The 24,147-nt window shown below is 52.1% G+C and overlaps 1 protein-coding gene across 2 annotated transcripts in view; it reads left to right on the plus strand.

The window, feature by feature from the left end:
• Klhl29 (kelch like family member 29) overlaps window positions 1-24,147 on the plus strand; it is a 280,513-nt gene that overhangs the window by 128,817 nt on the left and 127,549 nt on the right. For both annotated transcript variants that reach the window (XM_076833011.2, XM_077105186.1), the window contains one exon: window positions 23,458-23,787. In XM_076833011.2, coding sequence (XP_076689126.1) covers window positions 23,503-23,787 — 285 coding nt within the window. In that variant the 5' untranslated portion in view covers window positions 23,458-23,502. The remainder of the gene's footprint in view (window positions 1-23,457; window positions 23,788-24,147) is intronic.

Below are 24,147 nucleotides of genomic sequence, written 5' to 3' on the forward strand. Positions count from 1 at the left end.
CCAGCTGTATAAATAAGAATTGAGGGCATTTACAGAAATGGAAAGAACAGAATTTCCTTATGATCACCCGCTGTCCACACTCGTGGGCAGTCAGGATACTAATTACAAACCAACCATGCTTTCAACCTCTGTGAACCTAGTTTAGGCTATTTTATATAAATAAGACTGCTTTTAGGAGAAAAAAAAACCAATTTTCCTAATTAACTTTATTTTAAATACATGAGATTTTCCTAGGGCATTAAAGAAAAGAGAAATATGTGTGTACACAAGGCAGCATTTTTACAGGTCTTCTTGTGTATATAAATACTGCTCCTGCTATTTTAATTGAAATTTGAACAAACTGAGGAAGCACCCGTCACTGAAAGTCCTCAGTTTTTGGAATGCCACCAGGGTAGCCATAAGTCCCTTCCACCTCCCCACTGGACAGCACCTAATTCTTCCATTTTAGTGCACTTCTCCCCACAGCCCAGTGCACAGGACAACATGGAGTGGGACTTGGCAACCATCCAGACCTCAGGTCAAACCCAGGTGTGTGGCTTTGTGAACCTGGGAAGTCAGTGGCCACACTGTGCTAGTAGGACTTCTCTGTAGGGTCCACATCATCAGCATCCCCTGTGGATTCAACAAAGCCGTGTACCCACAACATCTATCCCAATGCCTGATACTTGATAGGCATTCGAGAAATCATTGTTCTTATTCCTAGTGTCTTTTTTTTTTTTATTGGTTGTTCAAAACATTACAAAGCTCATGATAAATCATCTTTCATACATTTGACTCAATTGGGTTATGAACTCCCATTTTTACCCCAAATACATATTGCAGAATCACATCGGTTACACACTCACCTTTTTACATAATGGCATATTAGTGACTGTTGTATTCTGCTACCTTTCCTATCCCCTACTATCCCCCCTCCCCTCCCCTCCCATCTTCCCTCTCTACCTCTTGTCTTTCTGACACACCGTGTCTCCCCAGTCTTCTGTTGAAATCTTGTGCGTGCTTTTTAAATGGCCACCTGGAACACCCATCTCCAAGACACCTTGTTTATCAGCCTCAGCCAGAGCACAGGTTTCTTTGAGGCATCACAAGATGCTAACTTGTGTTCCAGCCTGGATGTCGTTTTCCCTTCTATTCTGCTCAGAATCTCCCCTGCCGCACAGAACCTCTTACCTTTAGGAACCACTTCTTTACCCCCTTTTTTTTCCCAGGGTATTTCCCAGCCCCATGCGTGGCCCACAAAGAGAGTTTGAGCCCAACTTGTAGAGTAAATGTGTTTTGAGTTACTGAGTGAAGCTGAGGTCACCTCATCTGCTTTGGGATCCAAGGCTTCAAACCTTCCCTTGCCAGGCTATTGTGGGTGGCTAATCAGTTGCAGAAGTAGAAATTCAAAAGTGTCTTTTGTGGCTAACTTGGAGATGAGGGCATCTTGGATTTCACAGCTTCGAACCGCCAACAGATTTCTTCAGCCCTTCAGCCCTTTGGAGCTGCAGCGCATCAGCCAGCTATAAGAGAGGCTGTGGAAATGCAGTCTGGCACAAAGGAACCTTCTGGAAACAGTCTATATCTTTCTTAATTGGGGTGGTGGGTAGGTAGATACATACGTTTGTTAGAACTCATCAACTATGCTTCAGATCTGAACAGTCACATTATACAGATTATACCTCCGTAAAATTAATTATTTAAAAAGAAAAAGAAAAATAAAGTGCAGTCTAAGCAGATAAACTGGGCACAGGGGCCTGTTCTGGTCTTCCTGTGGTCTTGCCTCTTTAGTGGGTGAGGGGGCACTAAGAAGTGTGGCTAAAGCCAGCGTGTCACAGGATTGCTCTGGAAGGAAAGGACAGGACAGCCCCTGTAATCCTTTCAGTCCTGAGCTGGGCCTGGTGCATAAGGTACCTCCCCATCTTCCCCTGAGACCCCACCCTGGCCTGACACTGAAGATGTCAGAGTCAAGCCTCGAGGGGTTGAAGTGGGGTCTCCTCCCTCTAGAGGGGCTGAGCTTTAAATTAGTGTGAAACTCAAAGCCACTCTAACTGAGATTGGTGCACCTGTCCGAGAAGCCAATAGGGAGAAGGAGCCGGTTTTCCATCACTGTGGGAATGGATGGATAAATGCACGTGGCACAGACACACCTCAGAATATCATCCCACCTCAGCAGGGAAGGATAAATATTCACGGATAAATATCATAACACAGATGACCCTTGTGATGTTAGGCTAAAGTGACATAAGCAGGAAAAACGTTGTCTGATCTCACTGACAGGGGGCACGTGGAAAAATCAAATTCATGGAGATGGGAGCAGAGTGGTGGTGGCCAGGGCCTGGGGAGGGAGGGACAGTCTATTAAGCGAAGCCATTCAGCTCCAGAAGATGCAAAGTCTCCAGAAATGGGTAACGGTGTTGGTTGCCCAGTGTTGAGAACTGTGCCCGGTATTAAGAGTACTCAGTGCCCCTGACATGAACGTTTAAAATGGCTAGGATGGTGACATTCCCCATATATATATTCCACCCCAGTGAAAATCCACGTCTTGAGCCTGCCTTCCGGCGCCCGTAAAATTTGACATCATGTGCCCTGTCGGGCCAAGGATTTAGTTTCTGATCCTTAAGACAAAGGTTTAGAAAAGAGGCTATCTCTGAGTGCAAATCCCTTTCTTGGAATCCGAGTGACGCCCCTTTCAGTGACAAGTGTCCTTCCTGAATGCCCAGGGTCCTTTTGTCGAGACAAAGGCACAGTCACTCCACTGGTTAATGTGATTTCCTCTTGTTGGCTCTCAGGCGGCGGCTGGCCTCAACCTGACAACCGAGGGGTGAATTTTACTTTATCGCTCCGGCAACTCCCAGCATCATAATTGGGGTGACCCTGTCCTCGAGACCCAAGGGGCTCCGAGCTGCAGAAATAAGAGCACATTCTATGGATGGCAGCCTGGCTGTCAGAGTGGGTTGGCTCTTGGCCTGTAATTCAGACTGACACACGGGCACTTGTCACAGCAGGGAGCCGGGTACCCGTGCTGTCAGAGCCATGCTGGGCCCCGTTGAGCACAGGGTGGAGGGGTTAAAAGAGGCTGCTCTGCCACCTTCACGTGGGGCCCATGTTTGTTGTGTTCTTTGAATGAAATAACCTTGCCCCTCACTGCCCCTCACCAGGGGTAGCGCTTTGCACAGAGGAAGGAAGGCCTTGGGGGCAACAGGCTGAAGGGGGCTGGGTGACCTTTGTGTTGGCAAAACAAAACCTGATTTTTGAGTCCCAATATCATTCCATCAAGGTTTATGGCATTCAGGCCTTTAGGAGAACAAAGAGGATCTGTCTAAAATGCCTGCGCCCGTGTTCTGGAAAGGACTGCACACTGTTTACCCCAAGGCTGGTGTCAATCAATACATGCCACACACGGCAAGGAAAGACAGTGACGTTCTCAGACAAATCTCTTGTTTCTCCTCTTACCTAATGAAATTGTGAAAAAGAGCGCGCACAACACACACACACACACACACACACACACACACACACCTCCACCACCACCACCACCCTTCTCCCTGATCTGGGGAAAGGACGGCTGAGCTACACCAGGGCTGGTTCCTTCTGTCTGTCTCTGTTTTCCACAGAGGCTTGTTCAGACAGTGCTCCTGTCCCACACCAGTCCACCTCCGCGTGTCACCTTCCTGCAATCTGGCCTCAATCTCTGCTTTTGTCTTTGTTCTGAGCTTCCTCTTAGAGCTGTAGGTGGCTCTCAGGTTCAGCTGGTGACTGCTGCTGCCACCACTCCTATGAGCAAATGCTGCAGCCTCCTGGAGGCTCTGGCCTTCAAGGAGGGGTCTGCTCTCCCCACTTGCCTTCCCATGCCACTGTGGAGAAGGAAAAGGCATTTACAGGCCTTTGGGAAGGACAAGGGACTTCTTTTTTGTTTTCCTTGAAAAGCTGAGGGTTGAACCCAGAGCCTTGCACACACTAGGCAAGCACTCCACCACTGAGCCCAGCCCCAGCCCTTTATTTTATTCTGATATGGGTCTGGCCAAGGTTCCTAGGTTGGTCTTGAATTTTGGATCCCCCTGCCTCCACCTCCCGAGTGGCTGGGATTTCAGGCAGGAGCCCGTGTGTGTGACACAGGTCATTCCTTGGTGGGGTTTGTGCTGTAAGTTCCTGCAGTGGGCAGAACCAGGCACTGGACAACAGAACGGGACAACCTGTTCTGTGGAACACACTCAGACGTCTCCAGCAGACCAAGAGCAGGCGTCCCGTTGAGCCACTCGCGGCCAGCAGCATGGCAGCTGCATTAGCCTCAGAATGCAGAGACACAGCCACGTGATACACCAGGAGTCAGCTGTGGGCCAAATTTGGAGCACAGAACTGTGGGGCTGAAGGAAGCAGGAGGTCTCGGCTGAGCATTTGGGAAGGGTTGCTTCATAGGCTCTTGGCTGAGGTTTGGGGTATTTGGAGTTTGGCTGCTTGCAAGAAGCTACAATTCTGATATCCTCTGGGCATGTGACACTGGGGCAAACAGAGGCTACAAAGGAGAAATGACACCTCCAATTTCACACCACCAGTAGTGACAGAACAAGGCTAAAACCCAGGTTTCTTCTAACACCTGGCCCAGGAGTCTTCCCCCAACCCCCATTTTTTTGGGGGGGCACCGGGGATTGAACTTGAGGTCACTCAAACACTGAGCCACACCCCCAGCCCTATTTTGTATTTTATTTAGAGACAGGGTCTCACTGAGTTGCTTAGCACCTTGCCGTTGCTGAGGCTGGCTTTGAACTCGCGATCCTCCTGCTTCCAACATCCTGAGCCGCTGGGATTACAGGCGTGCGCCACCATGCCCGGCCCAGGAGTCTTTTGGCCATCCTGAAACAGAATGGTGGAGTGGGGAAGGCAGCACTGGCCCTCGGACTCTGCATTTCTAACCACCTCTCAAGAGCTGCTGCGGCGGCGGCTGCTGGGCCTGGGGACCACACTTTGAGAAAGATGCAAGCTGTCGGCTTCACCTGCAAGGAGGCCCAGTGACCTTGGTGCAAAGCTGGATTCCTGATTCCACTTGGTCCACTGCTTTTCTGTGTATCTTTACCTAGATATCTAAAAGCAGTTGACCTAGACCCTCATCAAGGAAATCATCTGTCACCCTTTGTCAACTCCTTGCTATCCAGATCCCAGGTGCTCTCTGGCATGCCGGAGGCTGGAGCAAACTGAAATGTGTATTTCAGATACCAAGAGGGTGTGCTCATGGCTGTGAGGAGGGTGAACTTGAGGAATGATCTTGGTTGTGAAGAGGGACATTGTGTTATTTGTCTGGGCTGCAGCCAGGCTACCTCTAGTGTAGAGAGTTGGTCCTCAGAATTTGTGACAATGGGACAATTTGTATCATTTCTCTCTTTCAAAATAAGAGGCCCTCGGTGGCAAGATTATCTGGGCCTCTGCCTTTTCCACCTTGCTCACTGATCTAGAGTCAAATCTCCCAAAGTTTCAGAGCCCAGATTGAGAAAAGAGCAGATGATACCTCTGAAAGATTGGCGGCATAAGTAGGGACCCCCACATGCATGCACCCCAAATCCTCTTCTTTTTTCACCATTCCTCAGACTTTAATTCAGAATTGTTCTTTTAGATTTTTTTTTTTTTAAGCGCAAATTGACTGTAAGATTGATGATCTGGGTTGTAAATTCTGCAAATTTCTGATCTGGCAGGGGTGAGGAGAAGGGCTGGGAAGGATAATAACAGTAAGAAATTCTTGCTAGAAGCTTGTCCTGGCCCATTTTCTGATGCTTTAACAAAATACCAGAGACTAGGTAATTGATAAAGAAATGAGGTTTATTTTGGCTCATGATTCTGGAGGTAGGAAAGTCCAAGAGGATGGCACTGGTGTTTTCTCAGCTTCTGTGAGGGCGTCTGTGTCACTGCGTGGTAGATAAGCAGAAGAGACAAAATACAGGGCTCAGACTTGCTTTATAACAGCCTGTTCCCGAGGTAAGCAGCCTGGTCCCACAGGGAAGGAAGGCACAACCTTAAAGGCTCCACCTCCCAACGCTGCCACAGTCGCAGTCAGATTCCAACATGAGATTCAGAGGGAAAAAACCATATTCAAATCGTAGTGAAGCTGATCAGAGGTGACACCTGCTAAACTCTAAGTCACTTACACACTTAGAAAGCACAGCAGCCCGAGGCCCAGGAGTATCGGGACCCTGACTCCTTCGGTCCTGGGGACCAAGCTGTTGGACAGCCCGGGTGTCTCTGTGACATCACATTCTATTCACCATGTTGGGAAGTACCCCATCTGCTTCAGAGTATTCTGTCTTTTAAATGGCTGAAATGTTTCCGTTCTGTTTAAGATTGGACACTGAGAGATATAATGTCTTTATCTCAGAAACTTCTCTGTACGTGAGAAAAACGAGGCCTTTACGGATGATCCTAGCCATGACACCGCACTGTCCTCATCTGCCTCTTTCTGAATCCTTCCTGCGTGCGTTGCCTCTTTTTTTTTTTTTCTTCTTCCAGCGTCTTCATGGTCATATTCTGCACAGTTCGAGCCTCGCCTTACTTTTTCTTTAGTTTGACTGATTCTCCACTAAACTCCAATGATTCCAAAACCTCGTGTGTCCAACTCCCAGCTTCCTATGAAACGATTGTCCTGACATCCTCCTGCCTCAAATTCCATATATCCAAAAATAGATCTTCCATTTTCTTCTGGAACCTACATCCTTTTCTGCATTCCCTACTTCCACAGGCGGTCACACCAGCCCCCAGCCCTATCTTCTCATTTCCAGCTCTTTCTGGTCTCTTCTGCCACAGAGCAGACACTCCTCAGGAAAGTTTTCTGAGTTCCTATCGATCCCAGGGATTTGGATCTGTTTGGATCACTCATTTTGTCCAGGGGGACAGAACACACTGACTTGTCTGACCTGGTCATGTCCTCGCCCTGTTGGTGGGTCAGAACCCCCCCAACCATATCTCATGGGTTCACATGGGGGAGATTCTATCATCAAATGAAAGGGTGATGGATATCAGACAGGCAACAGATTTCACAACTGGATTCTGTTGGCTCTTTCTCACCTTTTTCTTCTGTCCACAATTGTCCATGTGCTTGGCAAAGTATCCAATCAGGTGCTCGACAGCATTCGGTGTGTTAATGATGAGGAGTGAACCAATGGGCAGGGGGTGGGGGAGCCAATGGTTGAAAGATGGAAATCTTTCCACCTAGCTTCAGGGAAAGCAAGATGGGAGAATCAGGCCCCAGATCTCAGGGGACTCACACCCCTGCTCAGCAGAAGCCGATTACTGTCTGTGGTCCAATGTCCCCTTGAGGATGGTCCAGCCCTCAAGGGCAGTCCTTGGCCAAGCGCATCTGTGCAGCCCCTCCCAGCCCCTGGCACAAAGTTGAGTGCCAGGCAGGCCTGGCTGGTGGGCTGCGAGTCAGACAGCAGCTCTGTTCATCCCCTTTTTAGCCAGACAGTAGGAGCTGGTCAGTAACAGTTAATACTTCTGGGTGCCTGAGGTCGCAGCTCTCCCTGGATTCCTGGTTTCAGGAATAGCACACCCACCCTTCTTACTCAAGCCATGTACAATTGAAGACACAACAGACTTGTAAAAAATTAAAGCCACAACCAAACACACACACACACACACACACACACCCCAAAGGAAAAAGGTTCCAAGCCAAAGGACTGGTGCCTTCTTTTCGTGCAAAAGGATTTGTGGATTTTGGCCCCCCGTCCAGATCCTGGAAACAGGAAGCTTCTGTTTCTGGCGGTGACCACGGTGGTCGGCTGCTGGAACTGTCTGGCACACTGAAAAATTCATCCTGGGAGGTAATCGGCACTCCTGGGAGGGGCTGGGGCACAGACCGCCTGGTATGACATTGTCCTACACCCGTGGTCTTGGGAGGCAGCAGTAAGGCGTCGAAGGGCTCAGGCAGGGAACCAGGGCGGTGGCAGTGTTTTATTCCATCCCTGTCATCTCTTGTCTAAAATAGCCTCTCAGAGTTTGGCAATCATCTTTCCTCCTTGGTTATTCCTTTCCTCATCCTTGCTTTAATTGCTTCTTTCTCTATGCATGGGTTTATTAAGGAACAAAAATGCGCTGGGCATTTAGAGGACTTATTTCAATCCCATTAGACCCGCCCGACTGGAAGATTGGATGCCCAGGGCAGCTTCTGCGGATGAGAGGGCGCAGTCCACGCAGGGATTAGCCCGTTGGCTGTCCCCAGGTCTGACGGGAGGCCCTCCTCCTGGGTCTCTGGCTCTCTCTGCTGGACTCTTGTTCATCTTCTGTGGGGCATGTGAGTTCTGATGGAGGCGGCCTGCACTCAGGGTTGGGCTATTCAGGGAATTGCTGAGTCTTCTGCTTTCTGGACTTGACCTTTTCTGCAAAGCACGTGCTGTTCTTAGGGCTTGTCAGCATTTGGAAGGAGGCAGTCCCCTGGGAATCAGTGTCCAGCCTCTGTCCCTCCTGATTCTCTCCCCAGGAAGGAGGCAGGGAAAAACCCAATCCTGTGGTGACAATTTCCCTCCTGAATCCTCACCTGGCCAAGCTATAAGTTTGTTAGGACCTAAGGAGTTGAACCTGGAAGATGGACTCGGGACAGCTGCCTGAGCTTTGTACCTGGGAGTAACCATGTCTAGTTACCACTCAGACAGTGCTCTCTTGGATGTATCTAGGCTTAGACAGTGCTGTCTTGGATGGATCTAGGCTCAGACAATGCTCTCTTAGATGGATCTAAGCTCAGACAGTACCCTCTTGGATGGATCTAGGCTCAGACAGTGCTCTCTTGGATGGATCTAGGCTCAGATAATACTTTCTTGGATTGTCCTAGGCCCAGACAGTGCCCTCTTGGATGGATCTAGGGTCGTTGTGACCTGGGACAAGTCACTTTCAACTCTTGGTCTGTATTTCCTCATTTAAAAAATTAAGATTGCCTAAATCAGGGTAGGCTAACTCTGGAGCCAAGAATCCCAAATTGTAATGGCTTCATCCAATAGGAGCTTCTGTCTTTCTCAGTTTACAGTTTGGGGTGGCCCAATGGGAAAGAGCTGGGCTCCCTCCGTGAGCCCAACAGGGACCAAGGCTCTTTCCGTGGTGTCGTCCTCGAAGCAGGCAGGGAAAAGACAGGGTGAAGAGGACACCCCAGCTCTAACCAGGCAGGCTTGGAAGGACCCAAGTCGCGTGTGCACCCATTCTGTGCACACTGACAAGAACATGGCCCCTGGTGGGACCAAAGGCTCCATCAAGTTGTCCGGCTGTGGTCCCCAAGAAAGAGGAGGATACGGAAACGGGGCCCCAGTCTTCTCTGCCTCAGAGATGGAGATGCAGCCCCTCCCTGGGCTGCGTGCTGGGTGCAGTCACCCTCCAAGCCCCACGGCCCGCCCCTGGGAGGCTCAGACACTGCCATTTTTCTTCTCTTTCCCCCACTTGAGGTTTATGCAAATAACAGGCCAAGGCAAGAAATTAAATATATGTCCCTCACCTCTGAAGTTCCTTATTTCCGTGTTCCTCATAGTGTAACATTTCATTAGACCTTCCAGATGGGGAAAGAACAAGCAGATTAAAAGTCAGATAGTGCCTAGAAGCCTGCTTCATTGGTTTCGGGGACGGCTGGAGCTTCAAAGCTATTTGGTATTTCCACTGCCGAAAGGCTCCTCGGGAGCAGTTGTGTTTTAATAAATGGCTGCTTGAGTAATCTTCCTCGAAGGAATTGCATGGCGGATATGTGCGCTCCTGGGTGGGGGGCAGTCCCCCCTGGCGCTCCTGGTGCCGATACATTGCAGATTGGATGCTTGGGGCCGTGCTGGCGGTGTGGGTTCGGCTCTGGGCCCCTCTAGACTCTCCAGGACTCTGTGGAGGTGCTGGACAGGGAGAGTGGGAGTCTGGCCACACCACATGTGGGTCTTGACTACAGTTCAGAAGGAGCTGATTTGCCCAACCAGCCCCACCTAACCCTCCCTTAGAGCCGCCGGCAAAAGGAACCACTTTAAAACCCAGGGAGAATTCATTCTGAACTATTGCTGCCCCCACCACAAGTGGGCAGCCTGGTGGGCATGACAGGGTAGCAGGGCAACAGAAGGCCGATCCAGCATGTCTCCCCCTTTGGAAGTGAAGCTGGGCTCGGGAACTATGCTGAGGTGAGGTCTCTGTGTTCATTCTCTCACTCGGTATGTGCTGAGCTCCCCAAGAGGTCAAGGACTGTCTGAGCTGAGACACAGCAGAGAGCAGAACCAGCAGAGATGGTGGTAGCCGAGAACGGGACTCGAGAGCCACGTTGCCCGGACCCAAATTCTGTCTCTACCACTTTCTAGCTGGGTGACTTTGGGCAAGTTGCTTGACCTTTCTGTGCCTCAGTTTCACCATCTGGAAAATAGAGATAGTCACCATAAGACCTGCCTCATAGAGTCGTCATGCAGATTAAATGAATGTCAGTGTTCCTAGGACGGCCCAGCACCAGGGCAAGAAAAGGGAGGGTGTCTCCTTCTCTGATCACAGTGGAATCCACCAGGCGCCTTCTTTAAGGCAGGAAGCCCTGGCGCAGCACAGTGGGTAGGCCTGGCATGCTGCTCCTGGGTATGGGTCACTTCCTGTGTGACCAGAGAAAGGAATCCAGGCTGGTCCCCTCCTATGACAGGAGGAACACTGAGCTCCTTTTATCCTAGCCCAGAAGGACATCCAATGGTACCAGGCTGGCATCTGACACCAGAGTCCCCCCAGCCTCAGGCAGGGGCGATGGCTTTATCTGGTCTCCCCTCCTCCCTCCCACCCGAGGTCAGATCTCTGCAGCACTCTTTGTTGAACCCCAGACAGTGGGGTCAGCCCTGCTGTGGGCCCGCCATGGGGCCCGCCCTCTGTAAATGGACCGCTTGTGCCTGCAGACTGGGCTGGGCTGAGCCAGAACAGATGGTCATCTCCCCCGCTCTCCCAGGGGCTGCCGTGGCTGAGACCTGGCCTATTCACAGCTCTCATTCAGAGGCCCTGACCTGTCATCCCCAGTCTTCCAGGGGGCTCCCTCTCCTGTTCCCTGGGGAGAACCCTGGGGCTGAACTCTGTGTAGCCAGGACCGTACAAGTATCTGTGGGAAGCGGATGTGACTGACGGGTGTGAGTAGGACTTCCACCCAGGAAACCGGTGGGGTTGGCTAGTGCTGTGTTTTCGGAGCTTGGTATGCGTTCAGGCACACAGGACCCTGCAGGGTGAGGGCTGGAAGGGATGGGGGCCTGGGGTCACCAGGAAGGCTTCTTGGAGGAGGAGCCACCACTCACTCAGAGCAGAAGGTCAAATGCGATGTTCTTGTTGCCCAAGAGTCTCGGATGAGGCCTTCAAGAAGCTGCCAGCCCTGTGGGGTTGAAGATAAAAATGACAGAATGACATAATGTCAAGAGAGTGTGCCGATTGCTGAGCTGGCGGGTACCACAGAGTTCAGAGGAGGGTTCGGCCCAGCTCAGGGATCCTGTAAGACACACACACACACACACACACACACACACACACCTCCCTCTTCTCCCCTAAACCATTTCTCCTTCTGGGCACCTGATAGGGTCTCTCTTCCCTATATGTTCAAAGTCAGGTGTCGCCGTGGGGCACACTTTTGCCAGTGACATGAGGGCAGAAAGGATGGGCATCCATTCCAAGGGAAATCCTTAGGAGTCAGTGTGTGAGCCCCTAAGCCTAGTTTCCCTTTCCACAAGGCCAGCAGTGCCCGGGGGGTGACCACGCTGGCATCTGGGGTCTTGAAGAGAGAGTGCCCAGGAGCAGGACTGCCTTTGACCAGCAGTGCACAAACAGCAAGAATGAATGCAATGTCATTGCTGAAGCCACTGAGATCCGGGGGCTAGTTCATCATGGTAGCACCACCCACCCGTCTAGGCTGAGGCAACCATGATGGTGTCAAGTGTCCAAAACAGAAAACTGGCCCTGCGTGAATCTTCTCTGAGCCATTGGCCCTTGTTTGTTGGGGTTCCCAGCCCCAGGAATGTGGATCTAGGCTCTCGCTCACCTCCGCTCTGGCGCTCACTGGCTGGGTTGTCCCTGTGGTGGAAGGGATAGTTGATGACTGCCCAGCCTGCCTCCAGGGCTGCCCAGAGGGTCCCACAGGCGGGGAGAGGGAAGTCTTCCAAAACCTAGAAACTGGGGAGCAGCCTGCTTTCCTCAGCTTCCCTGTCTTGGGCCCTGGGGGTCATGGCCAAGGTCACCCTGGTTCAGAGTCAGGTGGAGGCAGGACAGTCCAGGAAGGGAGGACCAAGGAAATGGTGCTGATTCCTGCTGGTATGCATGGGGCCCGCGGTCCCAGGCTGCTCGTCAGGGGTGGAAGTGGCAGCCTGGAAGCAAAGTATCCCTGCTTGGTTAATCTAAAAATAAACAGAAAGGCAACAAAAATCTATGTTTCAATTACTGCACACAAGCTGTTCAAACAGCCAGCTCTGCACTGGAGATGTGAACTTGTCAACAGAGGCTGCCTCGTTTGCATGCTTGGGTGGTGACAAAGCACGCAACCTCGCAACAGGCTGCCCTCTGGTCTGGGCTGCCTTTTTTTTTTTTTTTTTTTTTTTTTTAATTAAATTAAAAACACGGACATAGAATCAAGACAATGAAAATGTGAAGCAAGTACATCAAGATAGACAAAAAAGACAAAGAAGCCCCTGTGGTCGCGAGACAGCCTGGCACTGGGTACTGAGGTCAGCAGGAGTGTGGGCAAAACAAGAGGCTCATGGCCAAGACAGGGGACAAAAGTCTGTCTCCCAAGTGGCCCAAAGCATCCTTCCCCTGGGACTCACTGCTCCTCCTGGAGGAAGCCCCTACAAGCAGTGTGGGTCTTTGGTTCCCAAAGCCAAAATGACAGTTTGGGAGGGGTGAGGACGCTCCCTCTGTGGAAGGGAGATGTCTCTGCACGCTGCCTGCCTGGCCCCAGAGCTGGGACTTCCCTCCCTCTGCATTTCCTCTGCACTAAACACAATCTCCTCTCTAAAATTAATGCAGCCTCAGGAAGCCGCACAGCCTTAGGGCTCCAGAGCCACCCTGACCCTCCCTGCCTACTCCAGCCACACTGGCTGCTCCCTCCCCAGCAGCTCCATGTTCCTTGTACCCTATATTGATCCATGTGCACTGTCCTCCTGAGCAGCTGGGTCCCCAAAGGCCCTGTTCGTACTTGCCCCTCAGTGTCTAGCACTGAGCTGGGTCACAATGGGGAAGGACACAGTCATTGCATTTGCTGTGATTTAGCGAACATGAATTAACTCAAGGGCATGCCTAAGGATTTGCGTGGTTGGGAAAGGCGGGTGTGAATTCCCCACGCAAGGGGGTAGGGTCTCAGAAGAGGAAGTCAGAAGTTGTGATTTCCCAGGCAGAGATTTGGATAAGCAAGAAGCCCCCCCAGGTCTCACCAGAGAGGAGACGAAAGCTGGATGCTAGCACTTAATGCGGGCGATGGTTCCACAAATCCTGCGTGCTGAAGTGGCTGTCGGTTCCGCATTTGCTCTGGACAGGGATTTTAATGTCCCCAGCCCTCCGAGCAATTCTGCAGCCATCAGCCCAGACGCTAGTTACTTGGTGAAATAAAAGAGCAGTCGAGTCTCTCCCAAGGAAGATAATATCCTGTCACAGGCAGTATGATCTGCCGGCCATGTGACGGCCGTTCCCTAATGTTTCCAAATAGACTTTTGAATAGACTCTTGTCTAGAAGAAAGCAAATTGCAAGAGCATTTTGGCAGCCAAATAGAGAGTGTGCATCAGTCTTTCTTCTTTGCAACTCTTGCTGCTGGGTCTGGCTCCAGGCACCGAGTAGGATTCATTCATCAGCTTGGGTCACTGACGAACACCATTTCCTGTGAAGCGGGAGCTCGTTGAATTAGTCAATTCTGCAAGATTCAGAATAATCAGGCATGTCTGCGAGGCAGCCCTGAGCCACTGGGAGGCCCACTTGGAGGAGGGAAGTAACTGCAAAATTCAGCTCCAAAGACTTTGATCCAGGGTTTGCAGGACTGTCGGGACACAGGGCTCCAATTTCAGGGTCTCCATCCTCCATGGAGCCACAAGAACAAGGAATCGGAAGGAGCCAACCATGGTTATTCATAATGATAACTCTGGATAATTCTCATCTTAATGATCAAACCCTACCCGGCATAACTCCCTCATCAATCCTGTTGTTTGCGAGTCCCTAATTTATACACGCCTCCCCTCTTCCCTCAGTTTATGCTGATATTATGTTGCCAACTGTCATTTCCAATATCTTTTTTATTTTTCATTATCACCATTATAATGATTTACACCAGGAGCAATAGCACAAATGCCTAGTCAATTAGTCCCGTGAGAAAAGTCTCTGAATCTTGTGCTTTTTTTGAAAAAAAAAAAAAAAAAAAAAATCACTACATCGAAACCCACAGCCAGAAAGTCTCAAAGCAAAGGTGCTTATGGGAAGGAGGGATCTGGGAGCCTTGTTCTTTTAACATTGCTCATCTAAAACAGGTATCGGATACCACCTTTCTGAAGCAGGGAGATTGCTTTTTGTGAGAGAAATTGGGCCCAGAAAAGGAATCGGTGACATCTTTCCTGCAACCTATCATCAGAAAAGCATTTTGAACATTTGTCATTTTAGGTCATGTATTAAGCCCTGTAATTATAGAACATGAGTTTTCCAAAAAATACCCTGACCCCCAGGGCCATCCAACGTATTGGAATGCCTGATTCTGGGTGGAGCGGCATCTCAGACTGTGTTCAAACTAAAACCTGTTAAAAAAAATGCAGATTCTGACTTGAGGATGCTGGGGTGAGGCCTGAGATTTGCATTGATAACAAGCACCCAGGTAGTAGGAACTGCTGGCCCACCCACCACAATTTGAGGACAGAGGACTAGATCATTGTCCCCGTCCCTGAGCTTCCTTCTGTTCCTCCTCCTTACTTACAAAATTCCATGTTTCCCTGCCTACACTATTGGGATGCTGTCAAACAAATATGTGTTAGCTCTGAAAGACACCCATGTGGATGAGCACTTCCCGTGGGCGCTCGATCGCCTCTGAGCATGTGGAGAAGCGCAAACGGCAAATGCCCAGTGGTTATCTTGGTCCTGTCTTAGGGTAGAGCCCCAGAAGTTGATTCTTTTACATAACTGAAACTTTGTAGCCTTTTTCCATCCCCTCCCCATTTTTTCTTACTGTAAAAGGAAGAAAAAAGAAGGCAGAGGGAACTTTTGAATGTGACAGGTATGTTGGTGGCCTGGATGGCGATGGGTGGATGGTTTTGAGCATGCACATTGATCTCTGAACACATCAAGTTGTGTACATTAAGTATCTACAGCTCTTTGTGTGCCAATCAAACCTCAATAAAGCAGCTAAAATAAATAAATTAATAAGAACTGTGCAGAGGAGAAGAGCTATGGCCCCCTAAGGGCAGACAGCTGTCATAAATCACCACTGCTGGACGTGCGACACAGGGGCTCCCTTCCCGCTCCCTGGGGGCCAGTCTATTGAGTGAGATCTCGGTTTGCTGGGTTATTTCCCTCCAAGTCCAAGGACAGACTCAGGCCGGGCAACTCTGCAGTTAGCTGGCATTGGAGAAAGAAAGCTCCCTGTCTTTTTCAAGCAATGAAGATGACACCCTAAAGCCTCTGTTACAAAACCTTGGGTCACCTAGGGGTCCAGGGGTGGAAGCAGAGGTCAGAGGGATGGCTCGGGTTCCCAACTGCATCTGTGACATCCCTGGCTCCCCTCTTCTCACAGCCTGGGGAAGACTGCTTGGCTGGTTCCACACCCTGGAGCCTATAGCAGGTCTTGATGGAAACTTCTGGCTACTAAGCCAAGGGCTGGGCTGAGCCACTCCAGCCTGGCACCCAGATTGGACAGTTTCCCACTGGCCTTGATGGTGGGGTGGCCCTGATGATGATGATGGGGGAGAGTCACACAAGGTCTCTTGTGGCTGGACAGGGTGATATGGAGGCAGAGGGCCCTTTCAGAGCAGGGCTAGGGCCCCCTAAGGCCAGACAGCTGTCATAAATCACCACTGCTGGACGAGTGACACAGGGGCTCCCCCCCTCTCCCTGGGGGCCAGTCTACTGAGTGAGATCTCTGTTTGCTGGGTTATTTCCCTTGATATTTTAAGGAAGGGAACTAAAGATATAACCACCCCACAGGTTACTCACCCCAGCAGAGGGACAGGCGGAGCTGGCACTAGCCTGTGGTACCCCAGAGCTTCCTTGGCTTCTGCTGACCCAAAGGATTTAAACATGGGCCGAGCCAAAGCAGGCACCTATGTGTGACCCACACATTTCACATCCACTTGGAGGCCTCCCCCTGCCTGGAGAATAGCTCACTCGTTCTTAGGGCAGTGTGCAGGGCCAGGACTCAGGCCAGGCAGGTATATCAGAATTCAGGAGTGGCTCCTGTCAGGGCTGTGCGAGTGCAGGTGGGCCCCAACTACAAGCCTTTCTTAAATCTTGACACCATACTCCTCACTCACTTCAGCCTCATCCCACCATGCCACGCACTCTGTGCCGGAAAGGGCTAGTCCCCTTGGTCTGGCCAGCCCCGTGCTCTGTCTGCTGCAGTGGGGGAAGCAGGGGGAGAAAGCTGACCCTGACATTAGGGGCAGAGTCCAGTCTTACAGGGGAAGTGGAATATGCCAGTCCATCGCTGAGTCTGGCTTCTGGCGCAGGGAAGAGAGGGTCGGTCAGAGAAGGCCTCCCGTGAAGAGGCCAGGTGGAGCCCACCTCAGCCTCAGCGGAAGGGAGTCTTCTGAGTTACTGGGGGCTCTGCAGGGATGAGGGTCAGTGAGGGCTAACCAGCCCCTGGAAGCAAGGGGCATCCCCAGCTCCCACCGACGGCCACACCAGGCCGGCTTCTCCAGAGGCACGCAGAGAGTTCCTTTGTGTTGCATTTGCCAAGATGGTGTTCTGGCCGCTGCGTAATGTTTTGTTCCAGAAGAAAAGCTAAAAGATGCAGAGAGGGAAACGAAAATAATAAAGATGGGCACAGGCTGTTCCAATTGACTTGGCAGCACGTCTCCCCCAAATGAGGCAATCATCCATTTTCCAGCCAGGCCCGGACTCCGCGGCTCATTCCTCAGCCAGCCTCCTCGGCTCCCCTGTCTGGAGGCAGCGCGGGCTCCCCTGCCTTCCTGTGGATTAATCACGCCTTCGGGGCCTCACAGCCGGCAGCCCACTCCTTCGGCGTGTCTTAATGATAAGAACGAGGAAAGGGTCATTAGCCACCTGTGATCCTGTGTGCAGCGCATACACATGGCGCATGTTAATACGCGTGGGCATCGCTCGCATCCCCAACACACAGCGTGTCGCTGGACCCAGACCACAGTCATTCTGCTCACACATTCAGGTGGACACAGCAGCCTGTTCATGGGCAGGGCCTCTCAGGGCCAGTGCCCTGGACTCCTGGACACTGTCCCCGGGCTCCAGCCCCACATGGACGACACAAACACTCTGCGATTCATAATTATTTATTGATGAATTATTCATGTTGAAGGTTCTCCAGGCAAATCTGTACAGCAGGGCTGCTGATCGGGTGTCTAGCAAGTGTCCAGGAGACAGAGCCCTGCAGCCAGCTGGTAAGACATCAGAGACGTTGCTGGGTGCTGGGGCTGAGCCTGGAAGTCAGCTGATTACCCTCGCGTGGCTGTCCTCAGGCCCGGGTAGCCCAGACCTTCCCCAAACCTGAACCCGGGCCATGGTGATGTCCCTGAGCTGCTGGAAGAGGCCCATCCGTCAAGGCTGGCTCCGGGGTTAATGACACGAGGTCCCATGTCATGGATATTTAGCTGGGGCTGACCTTCCTCCACCTGCTATCTGGCGCCTCCTAGTGACTCGGTGAAACCATCCGACGAGGTCTAGCCCAGGGGTTCTCAGTACCTCTGTGTGTGCCTGCAGATACCAGACAGAACCATGCCTCATGGTTGACAGTCCCCTGGGTATTCATTGTGGGAGGCCCCATTCCTGCTGGCCTTGGGACTGCCGCCTGTCCTTTTCACGGGAGCAGGAGGATAGGAACATTAGCCAATGACAGCTCTTCAGCCCGGGCAGAGGGTTCACAGCATGCATTGCTTGATCCCAATAGTGATCCCGGGAGCAGACAGTGTTGTGGATCCCATTTTCCAGATGAAGTAGAGCAACAGGGACATAAGGGGTTAGGGACAGACTGTGGGTGAAATCTTGGGAAGGCTAGAGGTCAGGGACCAAGGCTACTTTTCTTCTCCATTTGATTCTCCTTAATGAGCTGTTTCTTCCAAGGGAATAGAAGAGTGTCTAGGGACAGGTGGCCCTTCCTTCCTTCCTGCACATCCCAGGTACCCTGGCTTCTAGTGGTGCTGGCCACAGTGACAGCTTGGCTCTCCCTGCCAACAGAAGGGAAGCCACTGACTTTCATCCGCTCCTGGTGAATGGAGTGCACCACTCCTCAGGAGGGGAGGAAGCAGTAAGAACAGGCCCTTCACCCTTCCCAGAGGCCAGCATTGGAAGGGGAAAAGACCCGTCCGACAGGGGACTGGGATGCTAATGAATGCACCCACATAGTGGCCTCTGGGACACTTCTGAGAGATGCCCTGAATTTTCAGGTAGTTGGGCTTCTTTTCTTCAGAGCTAGTCAGTGTGGTGCTTTGCATCTTAGGATATTGGGGAACTTTATCCTTAGGTTTGGGCGTGGGCCTGTGCTTGTTAAGGTCTCTGCAGGTAGCTGTGAGCTGGGGGCTGGATCACAGCAGGATCGGTGTCTAAATATTCAGGGAGTCACTTTGGCCCATCAGGAATGCATCACAGTGACGTGCTGACCCCCAATCTTTATATATGCCCCATTCTGTAAGGAAGAAAGGTGCATCCAAAGAAAAGGAAGTGGAGAATCCAAGGCCTGACCTGGCTTCCCAGCTGTGTGCAGGACCCAGCCTCCAGCCTCTCCTGGCACATCCTGGGGACATCCCTGCACAGGCTGCTGCAAGGATGAGCATGTGTGATCATGGGCACGTGCCCATTCTGCACTGGTGGGCCCTACAAATATGAGACTCCAGGAAGCAGAAGAGGGGGTTCCACCCTCCCCCGGGAAGGACCCAGTCTTCCTCCCCTTTCTCTCGTAGACCAGCATTCCTGGGACAGTTCACAGGACAGATTGCAGTGGAGAAACGGTTTTCTGTTTCCTACAGGATCCTACAATCCATAGCCAGCTTGCCCTGATAAAATACTGATCTCTGGGAGGCCTTTCAGCGTCCCCCCAGGACCTGCACAACCATCTCTACCCATTGGTACCCAAGGCCACGCCAGCCTCCATCCCAACACCAGAGTTTCTGGATTCCAGGGCTTTTTCTCTCCACAGGTAAATGTCAGGTACAAAGGCACTGGCGGGGCGCTACCCACACAGAGGCAAAGCCTGGGTTCTCTAACTGCCCTCTCCACACCGAGGGACAGCTGCTGCCCACACCCCCCTCCCTTCTTGCACAGGCAGCCCGCCAGGGGAAGGTGCTCACCTGGACAAGGGGGCAGTTTTTCTGTGTTTTAGTCTCTAATTGCCTCCCCAGTCTGGTTGGAGGCACCTCGTCCACTCAGGGCTTCCTTCCACCGCACGTGCGCTCCCTCTGCCTCCCCCAGCACCACCCGGGGCACACGTGTGTGCACACTGGACCTCTGTGACTCGCTGGCTCTGCGCCCAGCAGGAAATACTTAAGTTGCCACCTCTGGAGCTGGCGCTCTGCCGTCTCGCTCAGAGTAAACCGTGCAACACATTTCTTTCATTCGTTTGAAAGGGAAAATTAAACTGAGGAATGAAGTCTGACCCGAGCACTGGCATGCGAGCCGTTGACCTTTGTTTTGAATACGTTTAATGAGACTGAAACCAGATTGTGTGGCCTCCAGCTGCCAGAGGCTTCACCTCCTCCCTGGCATTTGAAAGAGATGGAGGAGATGGCAATGGGCTGAGCGGGGAGGGCCATGTGGGTTGCCGGGGCCGGGCTGTACCTTGAGCACTGGAATGGAGCCGAGGAAGTAGAGCCATGGAGATGTCCAGAAGGTGGTCCCCAGGAGCCACCGAGAGGGTTATTGGCATCTGAGGTTTTACTGGGGCCAGGGGACCTGATCCCAAGCACACTGGGCTGCATGTCTCGGGACACAGCCACCCTGAATGCTGCCCAGCATCGCCAGCTGGGAGGAGAGGGGCTCAATATGAGGCTGTGTTGTAGGAATGAAGGGACCAATGGAGCGTCAGACCAGACGAGGCAGTGCTGAGGGAACAGACTTCGATCTCAGTGTCTCATATAGTGAAGACCCATGTCCCAACTTTGCAAAGCCTGAAGTGGGAGGCAGACCTCTTCTGAGAGATAGCAGCTCTACCTGGAAGGTGTGGCCTTCAAGGTCCCCGAAGCAGGCAAACAAGCTACAGCACTATAGACTGTTTTAAAAAGCCAGATCTGGAAGCCACCCCCAGGGTCCTCACTCATTCTATCTGCCAGATCCAGGTGGATTAGCCCAGCCTGCCTGCAAGTGCTGGGAATGGTCTTCCTGATTACTCAGACAGACGTCGTGTGGTGGATACGTAACATCGACTTTGTCCATTTAGGATCTAACCTAGGGAAGCAGAGTCCTTGACACAGTGACAATTAGCAAGAGTCGTGCCTTGGTGGTCAATCTTGGGAGACAACCCAAGCTGTAAGGTCCAGCGGACACTCAACAGGCAGAAATTCTCCTCCAGGGCCATCCTTGGAGGCTCAAGTCTGATTTCTTAGGAAGGTAGGACATCTTCCTACTCTGGTACCTATAAGGAATTGTGAGTCAGAAGCTTCAAGGTTTCTGTGTCTGAGGTCTTCCCTTTCAGAAAAACATGTTCGCTCTTTCTGAAAATGTTCAGCAATTAAGAAACAATAAATGTTTGATCACAACTGTGCTGGGCACCCTTCTAGGCCAGATACCCACTGCGTGCTGAGTTACAAAGACAGTAAGGACCCGGACCTGTTGTCAAGGTGGCACATACAGTAGGCATAGATTCTGGGATGATGGTGGGCGCCGAACACTCAGTGGCTAGGAGAAGGGCCTCTCACTCGACCAGAGTGGACAGGGTCAGCACCTGGAAGACCTGGTGCTGAGCTGTTTTAGAACAGACCTTAGCCAGGGGGAGGGAGCACAGGAGCCGCGTGGACACGGACCCTGAGCGGAGAGAGGGTGTGCAGACTGCAGGATCCCTAAGGCATTCTGGGTGGGCGGGCATCACCTCTGGGCTGGGAGAGTAGGAGGGCGTGTAGAAAAATGAACCAGCCCCATGTTCGGGTCACAGGAAGAGTGAGAGCCTTATCCTGAAGGGTGGGAAAGTAAATCCTGATCAGACCTGTGATTGTAAAACCTCAGACAGGCAGTCGGGTGGAGAATGGATAAGAAGTGCAAGCAGGAAAGTTGAATCAGTCCATGTGGGAGACAGTGTATGAGGGATTGGGGGCAGAGTTGAGGGCCACCAGGGCAGTGGAATCCAAGACCTATTGACAAATAGGGGATGGAGATGGGGAGACAGATTGGCCTCTCTGAAACAGGGAATTCCTGCGGCTGGGTGTCTGGGCCAAAAATCAATGAGTTCTTTGGGGGGACACGTGTTTGTGTGCCTGAGGAACAGCCAGGTGAAGGTGTGCGGCAGGCTGCAGGATTGCGGGGAGGTGTTTAGGAGGAGAGCTGGAAGCGTAGCCCTGGAAGTCATAGGTAAGGAAGGGGTGCTGCATGAGCTCAGCCCAGAGAAGAACAGAGGGAAATGTGGAACCCCAAGGAGCCCTGGCTTTCTGGGAACAAGCAGGATGCCATAGAAACCACAGAAGAGAGTTTCAGGAAGAAAGAGAGATCAGCTACAGCACACGAAGAGAGCCAAGGGGGACAAGGGCATGAACGGCCATTGGATTCAGCAAGCAGGTGGCTCATGCCCTCAGAAAGCACAATTTTCCTGGAGTGGCCAGAGTGAGAGGCACATCACAGCAGTGTCCATCAGAACAGGAGGAAGAAAACTGGAACCAAATTTAGATAACTCTCTAAAGAACTTCCACTGAAAAAGTATGTAAGGGGTGGTCAAAGGAGGAGTTGATTTAATTTTTTTTTTTTTTTAAGAATTTTTGTGACATCGTGTGGGCCAGGAAGCACAATGCTGAACTAGATGGTGAGCCCGCATCCAACTTCGCAGGTGATGATCAACTCCGCCTCAGGTGGGCTGCAGGCTCAGCCCAGGCTGCAGGACAGACTCGGGTCTGCCTCATGTGCATGGGAGAGCCCAGCCAACCCCACAAGTAAAGTATGGTAGCAGGTGACCTAGGCCAGGCTCTGGCTTCATGGCTCTAGTAATGGGCAACTGGGGATGTGCAAAGGCAGAGGAGGATCAGGTTTCATAGACACTTAAAAAGTAAAGTGGCCTGTCCACCCACTAGCCAACAATTCCAGAGCTTGATTGGCAGGACAGGAAAGGAGCCAGGAGATCTGATCTCCAGGAGTTCAAACCCACCACAGACTGGAAGTGGTTGGAAAATGAAACCAAGGAGAACTGGGTTGTACCTGAGCCCTGGCCAGGGCTGGGCATGCGACATTCAGGGCAGATCCCAACTCTAAGCCACTGTCTGTGCCCTGTCATGCCTTCTCCCCTCCCTCACTGTCTTTCTGTGATCAAGACAGCCTCCCCGAGTCTTTCCCTCTCTCTTGACCAGGGTGGCATTGGCAGGAGCCAGCCAAGTCACGGTAACGCTGAGCAAGACGCAATCTCGGTGACGCAGATGGCCCTTCTGATGCCGTGGTGTGTCTAGGTCTCCATGACAACGCTGAAGGGCCTTCTGTTCAGACACTCAGAAGCCGCGTAGGAGATGATCTGGTGAACAGGGGCCAGGGTGCATGGGCCCAGGTGCCCTGGGTTGTGGTTTTAAAGGAAAACTCAGCTCCTGGAGGGTCAACTTCTCAGAGGCATTGAGCCAGGGTCTTGAAGGCTAAGGGTTCTGCCTCTTCTCAATTTCTAGTTCCCTGACCTCAGAGGATCACTTATCCTCAGCTCCCTCGTTCACAAGTTGGGAACCATCTGTGTCCTGCCACCTCATAGGATCAAATAAGGTTTCTGTCCAGGGCTTTTTGCACTATGAAGTGAGTCTACAGACGTGGGCCACATTACCTGTGGTTGAGGAATGTGTGGCCAGAGGGGTCGTCCGGATCTTTTTGCACAGTGGGAAGGGGAGGGATAAAATCCCAATCCCAATTAAGATGTGCACACCGTGTCGTTCAGAGCAGTGTGAACTGCAGTGAAAAAAGCGACACTTAAATCATGGCTGGGTTCAAACCCTGCCTACCATGCTTGCGCCACGTGATCTGGACAAATCATTTTCTTGTTAGTGAAGTGGGGCTAATGAACGGCCCGGCTTTATGGACTCGCTGTGATTCTGCAATGAGCTATGTTTGAAAACCCGTCATTGAACCCAAAGCAGGAGCTGAATAGCTGCTGCGGTGCTGGCTGCCTCCCTGCCTCGGAGCAGGGCCGCAGTTTGCTAAACCGCCTTCCTCTCCACTCTGTCCCCTAGGTCCGGGCTCTGTTTCCCTGCGAGAAGCCGCTGCGGCCCACCGAGATGTCCCGGCACCACAGCCGCTTTGAAAGAGATTACCGGGTGGGCTGGGACCGCCGCGAGTGGAGTGTCAACGGGACCCATGGGACCACCAGCATCTGCAGTGTCACCTCAGGGGCCGGTGGCGGCACAGCCAGCAGCCTCAGCGCCCGGCCCGGCCTCCTGCCGCTGCCCGTGGTGCCCTCCCGGCTGCCCACGCCAGCCACCGCCCCGGCTCCCTGCACCACCGGCAACAGCGAGGCCATCACCAGCCTCGGGGCCAGCTCTGCCTCCGCGGTCACCACCAAGGTAAGACCTGGTGTCCTCTCTGGACATGAGCCCGGCACAGGGGTCCCTGCCTCTCTGCAGGCCCAGGCCAGCCCTGCAGTTCCCCCAAGTCTGCATTCCCCAAAGTCGTGGCGTCCCTGGAGTGGCCTGCTGTGGCTCCTGAGATTCCATGCGCTTTATTTTCTATGAAGTCGCTCTCCATGACTGACTTGTAGGAAAGCAGGCAGGTGCTGAGAGCGCTCACTGTCCGGCGCTCAGGCTATTTAATGAGTAAAATAGCCCTGGAACTCCAGGGTGGCGTTGCAGGTTGCCTAAATAGGAGAACCGGGCCCTGCAAGTCCCCACGGGGCCTCAGTGGCTGGGGTTTGCAAACAGACCCAG

The sequence above is a fragment of the Callospermophilus lateralis genome, chromosome 14 (genome assembly GCF_048772815.1).
Source record: "Callospermophilus lateralis isolate mCalLat2 chromosome 14, mCalLat2.hap1, whole genome shotgun sequence".
NCBI classification, from domain to species: Eukaryota; Metazoa; Chordata; class Mammalia; order Rodentia; family Sciuridae; genus Callospermophilus; species Callospermophilus lateralis.